The sequence below is a fragment of the Seriola aureovittata genome, chromosome 22 (genome assembly GCF_021018895.1).
Source record: "Seriola aureovittata isolate HTS-2021-v1 ecotype China chromosome 22, ASM2101889v1, whole genome shotgun sequence".
Lineage (NCBI taxonomy): Eukaryota > Metazoa > Chordata > Actinopteri > Carangiformes > Carangidae > Seriola > Seriola aureovittata.
Window position 1 is genome coordinate 11,840,303 of NC_079385.1, and position 17,735 is coordinate 11,858,037.

General features: G+C 40.3%; 1 protein-coding gene across 10 annotated transcripts in view; it reads right to left on the minus strand.

Moving 5' to 3' along the window:
• The window catches only part of LOC130163202 (ELKS/Rab6-interacting/CAST family member 1-like), a 118,904-nt gene that overhangs the window by 54,782 nt on the left and 46,387 nt on the right, over nt 1–17,735 (minus strand). For 7 of the 10 annotated variants that reach the window (XR_008826411.1, XR_008826412.1, XM_056367142.1 and 4 more), the window contains 3 exons: nt 13,891–13,902; nt 4,237–4,372; nt 2,238–2,369 (listed from right to left, as the gene is read on the minus strand). Coding sequence is in view for 7 of the 10 variants with exons in the window: in XM_056367142.1 (XP_056223117.1) it covers nt 2,238–2,369; nt 4,237–4,372; nt 13,891–13,902 (280 nt within the window). In the remaining 3 variants the exon portion in view is untranslated. The remainder of the gene's footprint in view (nt 1–2,237; nt 2,370–4,236; nt 4,373–13,890; nt 13,903–17,735) is intronic. The other 3 variants (XR_008826413.1, XM_056367146.1, XM_056367148.1) reach the window with 1 other exon arrangement.

The following is a 17,735-nucleotide window of genomic DNA, read 5'->3' on the forward strand; positions in this document are numbered from 1 at the left end:
GGAAATTGTCTCTCCCTCTGTCATCATTTTATAAATCATTATGTGAAAGGTTAATTGCAGTGACGCAGTTGTAAAACAGGGACACAAAAATATTTATTTACAATTTACTTGTGTATATAGAGACACGTTTCCAGTTAGAAAACCAAAGTCGCGTCCATCTGGCTCCTGCTGAATGGTATGTTGTGCTGCATCGGCGCACTGTTTAAATAGTAGTTAGCACTTCTTTCCGCCATGTTTGTGTGTCTGGAGAAATATGTGTATGTATGTGGAACGCTGTCTTGTGTATTACTATCCTGCCTGTGCGTACTGAGTGCACACGTGTGTATGTGTGTGTGTGTGTGTGTGTGTGTGTGTGTGTGTGTGTGTGTGTGCTGAAAGGCTGAGCTAGTGTTGTTGATGTTGGGTGAGGACTGCGCTGAGCGTTTGGCTGCCATCGCCACTCATTCACCACACGCTGACGTTTCTGCTCCTTCCTCCTTCACTGAAGCATCTGAAGACGAGGACGCTCTCCAGCACCCTGTCCTGGCCTAAATGGCCTCCATTCTGTCTAATTAAAGCTGCCACTTCTCGAATTTTGAACCATTTCAATATATTGCTGCAAAATTAAATGTGAAAGCTTGGCATAAATTACTCTAAACAAATTAAACCACAGTCAACTTCAGGAAGATAAACATGTTGGACGTGACTTTTTCATCTTTCCTTCACTTGTTTCAATCTTCACTGTTGTGAACACTCACAGTTTTAGGCCCCAAATATTCTCTGCAACTGCTTATAAAATGCTGAAGATCTTGAAAAGGTTCTTAGGCCACTATGAAGGTTTATATAGTTAGTGCATGTGACTGTGGATGTTTCCACTGGTGCTCCCACTCTTCCTCTTAGAAATGAGAAGGAATAATATCCATTAAGTGTTTTTCAAGTAGTCAACAATACCACATACATATTCTTCCCCTGATTGCACCAACCCGTCATTAAAGCTGCATCAAATTCAAATATTCAAATCCAAAATGCTATTTCTTTTTGGTTGCATCATTACATCAAAAGAAAAATCCAACCTATCACGAGCGTCATTTTAATCATGTTTCCTGTGGTACTTAGTAGCTCTGAAAACTTCAGGAGCTTGACTAGAATTTGAAATAAAGTTTTGAGAGATTTAAAAAGCGCTTGTTTGAACATGGAGCTGGAGAAGCTAAATCTGTCTTGTAAGCCTCATTTCACCTTTACGTAGAGTGTCTGCCTCCGTCTGTCCATCATGTCTTTTTCATGCGCTACATCTGTCTGCTCGTCTTTGCTCACATTCTGTCTTCTCTCCACTGCATCTGTCTGTCTGGAACTTATTCTGTGGTGGAGCTCACTAACAGTTACCAAGGATGAAGGTGTCAGCAAAATACCTCAAAAGTAAAACATCTGTTTGCATGCCTGTCTTCATGTGTCTGTCCAGAGGTAGTCTGGTAAGTAAAGGCCAGAGAGGACAGCCAACATTTAGAGGCAGTAATAACAATGGAGTCCAGCTGTTGTGCCAACAGCTACAGCGGGCAGTGTTTTCTCAGGGCACTTTTCATCCTTACGGCCCACGCTGTTTTTTCCCACTTGTCAAAACCCATCCATGCTCTGAGGAACATTTCCCATCTCTGTGGCCTTGTTAAGTCACTGGTGCCCAGGGGAGCGACACACACACTCCTAACTGGTCTGAGGTTGAATCCACTAAACCCTTCCCTTCTGAGCCTCCCTTAACACCGTTAAGAGCGTTCATACTGTCTCAATATAGATAAAACAGATTACAAACTGGAGCGGTCGGGCTCGCACTCAGTGTAAGGAAAAGCTGTTTGTGTGTTGCCGGCCGAGGAGCACAAAACACAAGCTGTTCTTTAAATAGAGATGTATTTACCTCTCCTCCAAATGAGGAGTGACTGGGCAAACACACATACAGAGCCACACCTGAATGAGCTCAGTTGGCACGGGGCATGTGTGTTGCCGCTGCCATTAGCCACTTTTGGCATGGCAATGTTTAACTATGTCAGAAAGAGTTTTTACGTTGCCACAAAGTTGTTTGTCCGTGTATGTTTTCTTGTATGTTTGTGACTGTAACTGTCCCACAAAGACAGTGTGTGTGTGAGTGTGTGTGCAGATAAATATCTGATAGGGGTTGAGTTTAAGGAAAGGTTTGGTTCACACATTAAAGGGGATCATAGACAACGTTAAGCGATTGCGTGTTTATTAGACACCGTGGGAGAGAATACCTGTTTCTCGGACTGTGTGCGTGCTTGCTCCTCCTGGGCGAGCACCACCTCCCTCTCTGCTGTGATCTGAACGCTCTCTCTCAGCGCCTCCTCCAGCTCTTCGATGCGATCCTCCTTCTGACGGAGGGAGTCCTACGAAGAGAAGGTATGCAATGTGTAAGTGCAAAGACAGCATGGATATGGAATGAGTTGATTAGCCCAGAATTTATTAAGGAATAAGTCTACAAAAACATTTCATCTACCAATCATAATCATTATTTAGATTAGATACTTGTAATCTCTACTATCTCTACTCTTTTGCTTCTTTACATCAAGGGGTCCAGAAAAAAACCTTTTAATTCAAGTGTAGACTATCCAGAAAACCATTTGGTTTACTCACGTACAGTACAAAACCTTCCTCGATCTGATATCCACCATATCTGACAGAGTGTGTTCTAAGTTTCCCGTAACAGCAGCTTTGCCTGTCACATCTTGCTTTACATGTCCCCTGACTGAAAACCTTGGCCACTCCTCATTCCAGTCTGCTGCTCCCTGCAACTGCAGTGAGCTGCAAAAAGACTCACAAATTAGACAATCTGATCTCCATCTGCCTCAGAGGACTCAGGAAATCACACATGAAGCTGTTTTTAAGTAAAATGAGTGCATGAACTTCCTGCCAATTCCTCATAAAAAGAGCTGTTTTCCTCCTGCCAGGCAATTGACTGACTTCAGTGGTTACATTAGAATTGAATGAATAGCTGATGGAGACCAGGTGGGACACAGAGGATGAGACATTACAGTGGCCATGAACAAACCTCCAGAGCATCTCCAGCACATGTGCTGTGAATCTGTATCCTGCTCCAGATCCAACATTACTTGGTGTCTAACTATGCAGACTGAGATGAAATTTAATTGAATTAAATCTTCTTATTGCATTGAATTAAATTTACGGTCTAAATTATACTCACATTCCATGTACAGTCTTCAGTGCTGGTTAAACTATGCAGAGTAGCTTACAACTGACACACACACTAGTTATGGTTGTAACCGCTGCGGTCTCATAAGTCTGAGTGACTCACATAGCTATCAGCTCATCTCCTAACCACACACATATGCAAAAATGACAACCTCCAACCTCCTTAAACCAATGATCAATCATAGCTAGAGGGAGCATATGCTTTTTCGCGCGCACACACACACACACACACACACACACACACACACACACACACACACACACACACACAGAAAGTGTTTTCATCTGCCTCTAATCAAAGAGGCCACTGAGATTAACGATTACTGGAAGGGGAGAGGGAGGGGGAAGAGGAGCATGGATGAGAAAAAAAAAAAAAGAGAAAGTCAGGCAAAGTTTAAGGGAAATTCAAGGTGAAGAGGGTGAAATTAAAGGTGGAGATGAAGAGGTGAGAGACAACCTGTAATCTCAGGAAATATGGGGAAAACCGCAGTCACGATCATCACCCCACACATTCACTGTTCATCTTGTGGTCACTTGACACTTGAGCAGAAAATTAGGAGATGCTCTCCCACCACAGGAAGCATTTAAAACCCACAGCATTCACTTCATAGTTGAGTGTTTCTCCTCTAATCACCTCTCCTCCTCATTTCATCAACCTTTTCTCCCCTTCACCATTTTTTTTCTCCTCTCCATCTTCCATCTGCTCTCCCTGTCAGTCATCCTCTTCAGTTACCCCCTCTCACACACTCCCTGAGCGAGAGCTGCATCGCATGTGTGTGTGTGTGTGTGTGTGTGTGTGTGTGTGTGTGTGTGTGTGTGTGTTGTGTGTGTGTGTGTGTGAGTGAGTGTGTCTGACATTGCCTCAGGCTGCTCCCTGTCATTATTGTCACCTTACAATGAAGCATTGTTGTGATAGCAGACAATATTCAAGGTAGGACATAGAGATGGGGGAGAGAAACTTTTTCCTTCTCGCTTTTTTTCACCCTCTCGTTCTTTTCACTCCACCCTCCTACAGCTTCTACCCTCCTCTTCCTCCCTCTGTACCTTAATCTGCTGGGAGCTTTCGCTGAGATTGTCCTCTCTCTTCTTGGCCTCCTCCATGAGCTGGGCGTTCCTGCTTTTCTCCAGCTGCTCCTTGTGTTTCAGGTTGGCCACCTTCTTCGACTGGTCCTTCATCTGCCTACACACACACACACACACACACACACACACACACAAAATCCATAGTCAAAGTCAATGCATCACCAAATATGGATGACAATTATTTTATAGTTGCAAGTGTGAGGAGCAGCTTTAGACATACAAACATCAACTGGTGAAAATCTCGGATCACAGTTCATCACAAATAATCATTTAATATTAGTAAGTGAATTTATATGTTAATATGCTACAAGATAATATTGATTGAAACAGACACATATGTGCCTAAAAACATCCAAATGTCTCAATAACTCAACTCAAAGAATCAATCTAAAAGTAAAGGCTACACAGAAATAGACAAACGGACCTGTATTCATTTAGTAAATACAAGTATGTCCAAAAAAATGCACAAATATTTGAATAAGACAGGGCGTCCCAGGGTGCTACATGTCTAAGATGCAGACCATGTAAGCACAAAAGTCCCTGATTTAAGTCCAGACAGGGACATTTGTTTCCTAGTGACCTCTTTGCTATCTTTCATTATTTCCTGTCAAGTCAGTACTGTCAGGAAACAGGCATAAACGCTGGAGAAATCCTTAAAAATATGTCTGAATAACCCAACTTAAAGAGGACTATTATTGGCTTTGCCCTCCTCCCTTCCATACTATATCTAAAGACCAGATCCAACATCCTCAAACCTCAAATTACAAAACCTAGAGACTGTATCTTCAGCAGCAATGGCATAGCATTGAAGAGAATTTCAGATTTTTCTTTTAAAGAAAAAGTTTGTGAAGCTCTGAAAAGTACCAGTTTCATCCTTTATCCTTTCACAGCACTTGGAAACCACCTCTGACTGCAAAAATCTGCCACAGTGACCCCAGATGCATGCACACAAACACAGAGCAATAAGCTGAATACACCAGTATTTACAATGCTGGCAGCTTCTAAACGCAGCTGACATTTAATACATCGAGTCAAACCGTCATATTCATAACACTTTCAGGACACAGTGCCTGTTTGTTCCATTACGATGATACTACAAGACACTGCGATTAACTATTCTGCACAATACAGTGCAGAAATAAAATCCCTCGAGGCCAATATAGTGTAAAGATCAGTGAGTGAATTCAATGAAAAGCTATGAATCAATGACGAGATGACATTTCAGAATTCCTCAGCAGTGGGAAGTATGAGGATCTTTTCAGAGAGGGATTACTGGGTGTCGGGAAGCAGAGTCTAAATCATCATCTGGGGAAAGACGGAGAGAGAGAGCAAGAATAAAAGAGGGAGAAAGAGAGAGAGAGATTTCTCATGGGAGCAGCAGGGTTGCGGGGTGGAGAGAGGGTTTAATCCCAGTTTAAGCTGTCTGGAGGCCATTGTGGCTCTGTCACAGACCTATCAGCTATCACCACCAGCTTGACTTGATCAGGATCTTTCATACCTTCCATACACACACACAGATGTGGACTAACACAAGCTAATGCCAGTAAGGTTTAACAACGTCTACTGAATGATGACACAAACGAAAAATAAGTCAAACACAAAGGATGAATGTGCAAGCATAACACACTCACATGTGCATACACAGGCACTCATCCAACAAAGACACTTGTAAGACAAAACAAAACTGCTGACTAAGACATTAGAAATTAATCAAGCTCAATAAAAGTCAGTCTTTTCACTCTGCGAATGTCCTCCAGTCTTTTGTATGTTTGCATTTTTTAAACAGTACAGTGCGTCTGCCTGCGCTGCGCAAATGTTTATGCATGTGCGTGTGTTCCTGTTATCATAACTTTTTACAGGCTCTCAGATAAATCTATTTTCTCCACTTCCATCGCTACAGCTGCCAGTAAAAGACCTCCAGTGATGGGAATCCACAGCGAGCACCGTCTCACACCAGCAGCAAAACATGTGCACTCATGGGAAATCATTTTTACGAGCCATACGCTGCATATTCTGTTTCCAAAGGTGTAAACAGGTTCTAATCGTCGCATGACGTTTGACCTTTGTCTCTTCTCTGCAAAGCTCCGAGCTTAACTCGTTGCATTTGCAATCCTCCGATCTCACAGTTTGCTGTTTCACTTATTTTATTTTCATTGTTTTACCCCTTTGAGTGCAATCTCCTGTGTGAATTCATAAGAGAATAGTTTTATTGTTTACACCGAGAGTGATATACATATTCTGGAGTGTAAATATTTAATGACACAACTTTCTTGCATCTTTCCAGTCTCTCTAAGCCTTGAACTACCTGCTACACTAACCTAAAATAATGGGAGTAATCCATCAAATGGCTTTAACATCAATATCACTGCCAGAAAAGTTGAGAAATTATATTGGCAGAGGATGGGAAAATAAAATCCTCTATGTGTTTGCTAAAAGGTCCAGGGGGCCCAATTGCAAACCATCCAGAGAAACTTGGGAAGCTGGAGGAGAAATTGAAATGCGACGACGGGGCCAAAACTGCTCTGCAGCACCTGGCCTGTTCAAAGCTCACAAAATAATAATCTGAGCCGAGTGTGTGTGTGGGTTTTACTTGTATTGTTTTTGTGTGCATCTTTTAACGGCCTACATGTGTAGCATATTGCATCAGCAAAACAGTAAATCAAATGAAGTAAGCATGGTGGTTTTTGTTTCCTCTGCTGCGTCCTGATTTCAGTTTGCACCCTGCATGTGGGATCGAGTTATTTGAATATTTGGGATCAATTTTGTGCTATACGCCCTGTGTGAGTGTGTAACAGGTCATAAACAGGCAGGAATGTTCCTATTGGAGGATTTCCAGGAAGCTCCAACCATCTGGTTAGCTCTCTGAGGTTTCCCCACTTCATGCTACATTTACTCTATGTATGGGAGTGTATGTGCATGTGGAATAGACTTTTAGATTGCAATGTTTCCTATTGACTCAACACTCAGTTCCCACTCACATTCTCTCTCTCTCTCTTTCCTCTTGCCCTTTTGCTAATGCTAAACACTTGTTTTGCTCAAACCTCACTTGTTTGCCTGTATCACTTTTCAGCACGCAGATCATTTGCATGGGTAACTATTGCGCATTTGCATGAGACCACAGCAAGTTCCTCTCCATGCTCTCTCCGCTTATTGGAATTTTCTTGCTCTCCCAAACCAACTCCTGCTCTTTCCCTCCACTTGTTTGCCATTTTTTTACACGCTGCATTATAATTATTTGCATGAAAGCAATCATTTATTTGCCTGAAGCCAATGTATCAGGACAAATGTTCTTCTCCTCACCGCTCAGTCTCCTCCGAACCCACACCCTCTCCAAATCCAACATTACCCTTTCCTTCGGATAAAATATTTTCATCGGACCATGGACCATTACATCCTTTCCTCTCCCCGATTCCTGCCTCTCCCTCTTTTGTCACTTCCATCTCCTGTACTTTCCCTCAGACTCCTCTTCTCCCCTCTAAAAAAAAAACTTTTTTGTTTCGCCATAATGTTCTATCATCTGTAAATATAATGTACCTGTGTTTTTAACACTATAAATACACATATTATATCATATATATAAGATGAAAAGGTAAATTAGAGTTTAAGATAATTTTTCTGATTAATCAATTCCTCTATAAAACTAGACACAATCTCCTGGTGCCCAACGGGATTTCTTCAAATTGTTTCAAAGACAAACACCAGCATACTAAAAAAAAAAACATACAGGAAAAGAACAGGCAGAACATCCTCCTCACATCTGAGGAGCTGAATACAGCAGAGGTTTGCTTGAACATATTTACATACTTGCTTGAAACGTGACACAAAACGATTGTTCAATTCTCAAAATAGTTGCTGAATATCTGTCTGCTGATTGACTATGTGTTTCACTTCTATCGGAGTTCATCTAACACGTTCGGTCTTTTGTCATAGGTCTGCTCACGTAAAAATAAGTTACAGTAAACTCTTCAACCGTAATGGCTCCATTCATTTTTCCATATTAATATCACATATTTATCCTGACTGTGCTTGACAAGATGACATTTTTTATGCTGCATAATTACATAAAATGGATATATTCTACATGTTCTTTGTAATAATTTTATGCACGTTTCCTCATAATTACGCAGACATATCTTCTATACTTTTATATCTGTACAAACGGTGTGATGTTGACTTTAAGGTTAAAGTCTGCAGGTTTATAATGATGCTTTGTGAGAACCTGTCATTCTGTCAGGGTTGAAGAGATGAATATACTGACAGTGACTTGCCTTTGATTACGATTTTATGACACTAAATGCATCATTATGCTAAATAAATAGATTTTTACTTCGAGGAAGTTACTGAATCTCACTCTCCTCTATGTGATCTGGACCTCTGGCCTCATGTGGAAAGGCAGGAGAAAGAGGGGTTTCCCTACAGGGTTTGATTAAGTATCAGATTAATATTATTTCTGTATTATCCTGTAACTGTGATACTGTGACATGAGTTCAGATTCTACACCATACATCATGTGTCAGCTCAACCTTTTCTTTCCACTTCCCCTCCTTTATGTCCTGACAAACAAACCGGATGTTACATGAATACAGTTTTCATTTTGCACATTTAATTAAACACTAAAACACTTTGATTGCACTCGTTGCCTTCAGGAGCACAAGTTCCTTGTTGAACTCAGTGGCTCTGCTCAGCGGAGGCTCAGCGCCATTTGAAGTTGTTTTAATATGTAAAATACTTCCTTCACTCTCCCTCTGAAATCACTTTCAACAACTGCTGCAAACCGCTGGAGGAGGCGGAATCACGAGAGAGTTCACTTTACCCACAGTGCTGTAAACACAACACACTAATGTGCAGTGAAACCACGTCGCATATACACACACACACACGCACACAGTGCACACACAGTGCACACACAGTGCACACACAGTGCACACACACACAATCCTGCACTCTTTGACACGCAGGATAAATGTACAAGGCACAAATTTACCGAAACTGTGCTGATAGGACACAAACACAAACAAACACACACACACACACACACACACACACACACACACACACACACACACACACACACACACACACTCAATTAGACACTCACACCAAGGGACGATGCTGTGAACCGCTCCGAACACAACCTGCTTTGTATTAGATTAAATCTCTGGGTTGGACCACACACACATTTTTAAAGCACACACACATTTGCGCAAATAAAACAACAACATGCATCCATTTTTCACCATTTACACAGAAACACACTCACTGTGGTATATACTGTAAACATATATTATGTGCTAATGTAAACACACACTAACATACTTGTTGACAGCAACAAGTACGTTGGCGTGTTTGAACTTCCTAAATTTTGCAAAACCACAAAAATATCGTCATGTACTGACCATACACACACAAACAAACACACACACACACACACACACACACACACACACACACTCTCTCTTATATATGCTACATACACAGACACATATACACTAACATAAAATAGTCTTCATTTAAGCTTAAAAAGTAAAAAAATAAAACAGTGAACACTGCTTGCAAATGCTGGTAAAAATGAAAACGCACACACACACATACACACGCAATCTCATAAACTTCAGTAAACATCAAACTCTCCAAAATAAAAAAAACAAACTTTTTAGCCTCCCTCATTAGTATGCTGCTGATATTCAGGGACCCACATTAAGGTAATATTAATATTACATTTGGAGACCTGTATAAATATTTGATCAGAAATGCTCGGGGGCCTCATGTATGTTTACTGCACATAGTTCACCCAACATTAACATCAAGGATTTCCTTTTAACTATTTGGAATTCAGTATTTCCTTTGAAAATACAGGAAATATTGGTTTGGTTTACTAAGCCTATAAAAACTATAAAACATAAGAAAAAAACTGATCAAAACATAATAGTTTAGTCTTGCCCACTGCTGGTGCGGAAGAAAAACTTAGAGTACAAGGAGGACATTTCTGAGGAGTAAAGAAAGAAATGCTTAATTTATGATTTGCAGAATGACTGTAGGAAATCCCTCAGGCAGACCAGTAAATTTGTGGGGTAAATAAGGAGCTGAGGCCTGTGTGTGTGTGTGTGTGTGTGTGTGTGTGTGTGTGTGTTTGTGTGTGTGTGTGTGTGTGTGTGTGTGTGTGTGTGTGTGTGTGTAAACTGCCACGGTATGGGTTACTCCAAACTAGCTGTAAAAATACTGTGATAAAACTGCAGACAGAATTAAATGTCTTTCTCAACTGCATCTGTCCTTATGAAAATAAATCATATTCAGGAGATATATCGCCACTTCAGAACTAACAATACACTCACCTCAGAGTGTTTAGATAATAGTAATAATGTAAGCATGTGACAGAGAGCTGGAGTTGTTGTTGGCAGTGTCTTTGTTTAACATGGAAAATGACAAAGTCCCTGCGTTACACACTGACACTCTGTTCTTCAGCTTCATATTCGTCTTCTGATTTGAATTCCAGATTAGAGTCAACAGTACAGGAGGACTATCAGCATGTCTCACTACTTACAGTATGCTGTTATATGCCTCAATACAGTAGCATTGCTTTCATTTTTAATGATCTTTTTAACTTTTAACACCTTGATACTTTGTGACTTTTCCTAATTCTATAACAATTGCTTACAAACATAATTTTTAAATGATAACTGTGTCTGTTTGGTGTCCCCAGCTGTAAAACATGGGGAAAAAAACAGTGGATTTTCATAGGCTCCACATCTGATTGTTTTCATTACTGATTCATCTCTGGATGATTTTCCGATTAATCCTTTGGTGAATAAAAAATCAAAATGAATTATCAAAATGTCTGCCGATTAATGTTCTGTCAAATGATTAACCGACTGTGGCTCAAAGAAATGACTGACACCCTTCATCCTGAGAGAATAAGATGCTCTGAGGAGCAAATAGTGGCAATTTTACAGGATTTGGCTGCCGCTCGTCTGTTACCTAAAAAACAACCCAAGTGGACATTCCTTGTGTAATTGATTGTCCATCATTACTTTTCACCTTTTGTTTTTATTTTCCATTGCAACCATTACGGTCATATACAATGTACTGAGCAGAAGCAAGGGAGGGTGGGAGGTCAGTGATTTCTGTGTTTGGAGTTTTGTATCAGTTTAGTCATAAGAGGTCTAATGATCCCCATGTCACAATGTAGGATAACACACTGAACACGTCTATGTCTGTAAATTACTTTTTGGCAAACAAAAGGGACGTAGTTGTTAACACAGAGCCAATTTAACACGTAAAGCAAAAAATATTTCCTTATTTGTTATAGAAACACTGTTTTATGGTCATTTATGTAACTCATCAGCATCATCAGATGTTCCCAAAGCTCTGTTTATGGCAGAGTTAACAATTTAATACTTTGTCGAAAAACTGTATTTTAATAAGGTCAGAAGAAAGAACAATGATTAATTTTGCCTTTTTCACCTGTTGAGATCGTAAACACTGTGGAAATGAAGCTACAAAATACAAAGGTTAATATAATATACTACAAGGCAGAATAATATTCTTCATCAAAATTGTAAACAAAAAGTATGTTTTTCATTTTCCCTCAGCCCTTATGTGTGTGTGTGTGTGTGTGTGTGTGTGTGTGTGTGTATACAGGTATTTTAATTTGATAACTCTCAGTAGTCATCATAGTGTTGGCACCAATTAACTTGCAAATTCCTCCTTGCATGTGTGTTTATCTGTGTGGAAGAAAAAAACCAACATACATGGTCTGTGATAGCGCGTGCGCGCGTGCGTGTGTGTGAGTCTGCTTGTTGTCGCCAATTAGCTGACAAATCCATGCACAACCTCAATGCTCAGAGTCATACAGGACCTCAAAGGGATCACACACACACATACACATACACACACACACACACACACAAAAGAAACAATGCAATTCCTTTTTAAGCTACAGAAACCTTGATGTCTGACACTTGGCAGTGGATGAGGAGTTCCTTAGCTCAAGATCAAAACAACAAAAAAAAGACAGGACGAGAAAAAAAAAAAAAAACACAAAAAGGACAGAAGAAGAAAAAGAAGTTTTCTGTCGTCTACCAGACAGCAAGGCAATGCTAACTTTTTCTTTTGTTTCTTTCCCCCTCTAGAGTTGAATCACAAAACACCAGAACAACAGCATTGAAAAAGCTGACAAGACGGCAGGGGAACAGTGGCTCTAGAAGTTAAAAAGGAAAGGACGAGCAAAGAGAACTGGCACTGGGGAGACCTTTACAGCAGAGCAGGGCGCACAAAACACTCCGACCACCACATTTATGCAGGAAACAGAAGGAAGAAGTGGTTATTATGTGGTCGATCACAATGTGTAGGTCAGAGAAATTTCAATATGACTTTGATATGTCTGTTAGAAACGACCAAAGTCAGACTTTGGGGTTTGCATGCTGAAATCTCATTAAAGAGTCACTTTCTGAGCACAGATAATAGAAAATGTAATAGTCAAAAAAAGAAGAAAAAGACAAGAGTTTTCAAACTTGGGATGTGGAAAATGCTATATGATACCATACTTAGAGGAATAGTTTGATATATTCACTTTTGTGACACTTTCCTAATGTCTGTTCATTAAATATAACACCACAGCTAGGAGACAGTTATCTCAGTTTAACGTAAAGATTGGAAAATGGGCGGAAACAGCTAGCCCAGCTCGACAGTTTCTTGGCCAGAAGCAGGGACTGGTGTCTCTGCTGACAGGGTGTTGATGACAATGGGATATAATGTTTTAATTAGTGAGCTTTAATACGTTTGGACAGAACAAGGCTAGCTGTTTCCCTATGTCTCCAGGCCTTATGCTAAGCTAACCCTCTCCTTGCTCCAGCAACATATTTATCCTACAGATATGAGAGTGGCATCAATCTTCCAATTCTTAACAAAAAGGGCAATAAGCTAATTTCCCAAAATGTAAAACTATCCCTTTAAAACCCCACCACAACAAGTTAATGGTCTAATTGCTGAGGTCATGACAATTCTGAGAGCTAAACACAGGGTAACAGACCAGAAAAAGATTGTGAAATCTGAGTTGAACAGTGTAAAAAGTTCACCACAACTTGAGCTGAATCCCAGTCTATCTTAACTGCTTAACAAAAGTAGTGACAGGAACAAAATGTGCTGTGATTTCTCTGGAAGAGCCACAAAGACAGAAACCCAACAGAAGTAAGAAGACCCCTGAGCAAAAGTTCACCGCAGTCCAAGTTAATAATGGCGATGCGCTGTTACAACATTTTTACTTGTTTGCTGTGGTCGTCTCAAATTTTAAGTTATTAAACTTAGTGGTAGCATTAAAGTTAAAAATGCTGGTGTCGTGATGAGACTGGCAGAGAGTTATAATGGAGAGTGAAAGGAAGAGACAATAATGTTTCCTCTTCAAAGAGGCAGCAATGTGACAGAGAAAGAGAACAGAGTGAAAGTCAAGGTGTCTCCTTCAAAGAGAGACAGACATGATGAGAATGATTAAAAACAGAGTTTATGACAGAATGAAGGAGATGAGAGAGTGTCCCGATGCAAGGACAAGAAGTATGACAATGAAGGAGAGAGATGAGAGAGACAGTGACGGAAGAAGAAAAATAGGCATGCAGTACTAACCTTGAGGCAAGACTGGGTAGAGCAGGAGAGAGTGTTGCATTGTAAAGATAAAAGAGAGGGAGAGAGAGGGAGAGAGAGACAGAGAAGGAGAGGGAAAGGTGAGAGGGGAGACAGGAGTTGAGCGTTAGGTTAGCCAGCTTGATCACTCTTCAAAGAGGAAAGAGATGAGAGACAGAGGAAGTGACAGAGAGACAGGGAGGAATGTAGAGAAACTGCAGGCAGACAGGAAGACAGGCATGACCAAGCAAGCAGCTGGGCAGGCAGGCAGACAGTCACATAGACAGACAGACAGGTCAAATGCAGGTATTTCTCCTTTTCAGTACAGCAACCAGACGCCTGCTCACCTAACAAGACCTCTACAAGCATGACCTCAATAAGCGTTTAAGGGCACACAAATGCAATCACAAAGCATAGAAAGTGAGCAATTAGCCAATCAAAGCATAAGCAGAGAGTGTGATCACTATGAATTATTTCTTCTCCAGTGGTCTGGATATCGCAGACGACTTCTTTCGCTTCCCGCTGGGGCCACATGAACATGCGGCATGCAAACATAAAGATATGAAATTTGAAATTCACTTCCTGAAATTGGTTGACCTCAAACGTGTATTCCCCACTATCACTCCTGATGCGTTTGGTCAACCTGGCAAAGCCCAAACTCAGGGGTGAGCTTTTGCCTGGGAACGCGCAGTAACAACAGCGTGCCAGAGACAAATTGTCCATTACAGAACAATATAACACGCAATAAACTTCTCTAATTTCCCATTACTCTGGTTTATATTCTACATATCTCCAAACCTCCGTCCCCTTTTCTCTCTATTTTTCCCTCCACAGTCTTTTCTGTCAGTTTCGTTTTCTGTTTCCCTATATCCCCACCATGTTGCCTGTTCTTTTCTTCCTCTCTCCATGTCTCCACCCGTTATTGCAGTTCTGTCTTGCTGTTTTTCTCCCTCCTCCACCACCACCACCTACCTTTCCCTTTTCCTCTTTCCTTCCCTCTCTCTGTTTTCCACTCATCCATCCAAATCCTTTATTTTGGCCATCAGGGCAGATTTTCAGCTCCATTTCCCCTCAGTGTGAAGTCACTCAGTCTGCTCCAATTACCATCCTAGTTACTGAAATAAATAACCTGGTACCATTACAGCTGGATTTACACTAGAGGGGAAAGACAGAGGCTTGATTTTTACCCTTATTTAACCCACATCTGATCTTTTCATTAGGAATGTTCCCGTTGCTCACTCCTAGCCTAAGGTTAGCCTCTGTGCCAAGCTAAGAGTTGGCCATAGGCAAATGTATCCTCCTCTGACATACCTGTTAGCTCGAGGCTAACTCTTATAACTCACAGCAGGGTTAGGTAGACTTGGAATAAAGTCTGTATTAGCACACGTAATGCTATAGAGTCAGTGCTTGCAGGTTCAAAAAAGCCTAGTTACTGGATATATTGAACACTGAAGGAACATCTGTGGACAAGCACTAACAGAGCATGTCTCAGTGGAGCCTGACAGTAGGTTTTGAGGCAGTGGGTGATAGATAGATAGATAGATAGATAGATAGATAGATAGATAGATAGATAGATAGATAGATAGATAGATAGATAGATAGATAGATAGATAGATAGATAGATAGATAGATAGATAGATAGATAGATAGATAGATAGATAGATAGATAGATACCACAGCCTAAAATCTACCAGGGATGTAGATTCCCTCATCATACATCTCACAGCTAAATAAAACCTCTAAACGTAAAGATGTATAAAGCATCACATATCCTTGGACTTTCTAATATAACCTCTACAAACCACTTCCTTCACAGTAAAGAATGTGTGTGCTAGCGTGTAAAAGGAAAGTTAAATTTCCTCATAAAAATCTACTTAATCTCAATTTCACTATTATAGGATACAGTTCTCAAACATGTAGTACTAACTCTAAATTTAATACCTTCCCAGTTTCCTGAGAGCAGCCTGCAAAGTTCAGATATTAAATATAAGTTGCTGAGAACCCTTTATTTTATCCTTCTCCACTGGGAGAGGGAAACATCTTTCTAATACATATGATATAAGAAATCCCACATGTGCACCCATCTGCACTTTAAAATGGTTATAAAGTTACATTACAATGTTATCCCAAACCTTAGCACCGCTGTAAATCTGCATCTGTGGCTACTGGCATACTAAATAACACACATATGCAGTTAAAATCCACTAGTTTAAAGTCAGCAGGTGCTGAATTATTAATAGTCTACTATTTCAACTGGCCAGACAGAGTCACTGAGGAAATACTGAATCTCCCTAAAATCATTAACAACCATTAGTCTTGCAGTCAAACTACTAAACACACAGACAGACGGGGAGAGGCAGAGAGAGAGAGAGGGGGGTTTATAGTTTGGAGTGGGAGTGGATAGAGATCATGTCCAAGGAAGAAAATGAAGGAAAAGATTAAAGAGACAGAGAGAGAGAGATGGTGCAGACAGACAGCATATTCAGAAATCAAAGGCATAGAGATGCATAAAGACAGAGAGACAGATTTTCATAACCACATCTAACCCTCAAAGGCAAATTTACTCTCATTACTTTAGCTAAGAAATAACTTAATTCAACCTCTTTGTAAACTTCAAATAGTTTTGCTCTTATTTAACTCTTGGCCATGAGCTAAAAACCTCTGACCTTCCTTAAGAGGTACTTTTTGTTAAAGAAACGACTTTATCTCTTGAGGCTCCCATTTTTATAATCCTCTTCATACAGAGATGCTCATAAACAGACATACAACAAACACAGACAGAAAGAATGAAACAGATATTAAGGGAGACAGGTAAACACTGAGGCAGGCAGGCAGGCAGGCAGGCAGGCAGGCAGGCAGGCAGACAGATAATCAGATACAAACAGAAAGTTCAGACAGATTAATAATAGTTAATGAGGTAGATAGTGTAAACTGGCAGACATACAGAGCTGGAGACAGACAGGTTGATCCAAAATTACACAGACAGGTAGAAAAGTAGTTAGAAACAAACATTTCATTCCTGTTATTATAAAAGAAATTACAAGACAAAAACATAGTGAACTGTCCAGACTCCTAATGAAAGAAAAAGAGTGTGTTAAACTCTGCAAGTCAAGCATCCTCGGCTGAAAGTAAAACAAAAGTGTAGCATGAAGACAGAGCCACTAAATGAAAGAGTTGCATCATTGACAGGAACAGAGACTCAAAGAGTTTCAGGCTGTACAGCAAAGACTCTGTTGCCAAACTGTGCCCTCATTTTACAAACTTTTGGGCGCAGTTTGGCTTGTCTTGCTGCAGCATAACAGACGACAAAAACTTCTGCTGATGGCACAGACATGCAAGAGTACAACAGGGCTGATTACTGGTATTTTTTTCCAATCTGAAAACAGTCCAATAAGCCATAATAGAGGCCTAGCGAGTACTGATCCAATGCTGCAACTCTCTGATGGTGATTATTAGTGAACATACTCAGCTATGTCCCATGTGGAAAAGGCTGCCAAAAATAGGAAATCTCTTGAGAAGTCACATTTATTTGACTTTTCATTTTCTTTAAATGTGATACATCCAAAAATGATTTTAAGGTTGCAACTAACAATTTTGATTATCTATCCGTCTGCTGATTATTTTCTCATTTAACAGGTTAATTGTTTTATCTATCAAATTCAGAACATTTTTAAGGATTAATTTCCCAGATCCCAAGGTGACATGAAATTGCTTATTTAATCAACAGTCCAAAATTCAAAGATATGATTAACCAGTTGTTTCAACTATTGTCAGTAGTTGACACGACTAATCCTTTCAGCTCTAAAGGATTTGTATTTTTGAGAATAATACTTTTAGAGCATGCTTAT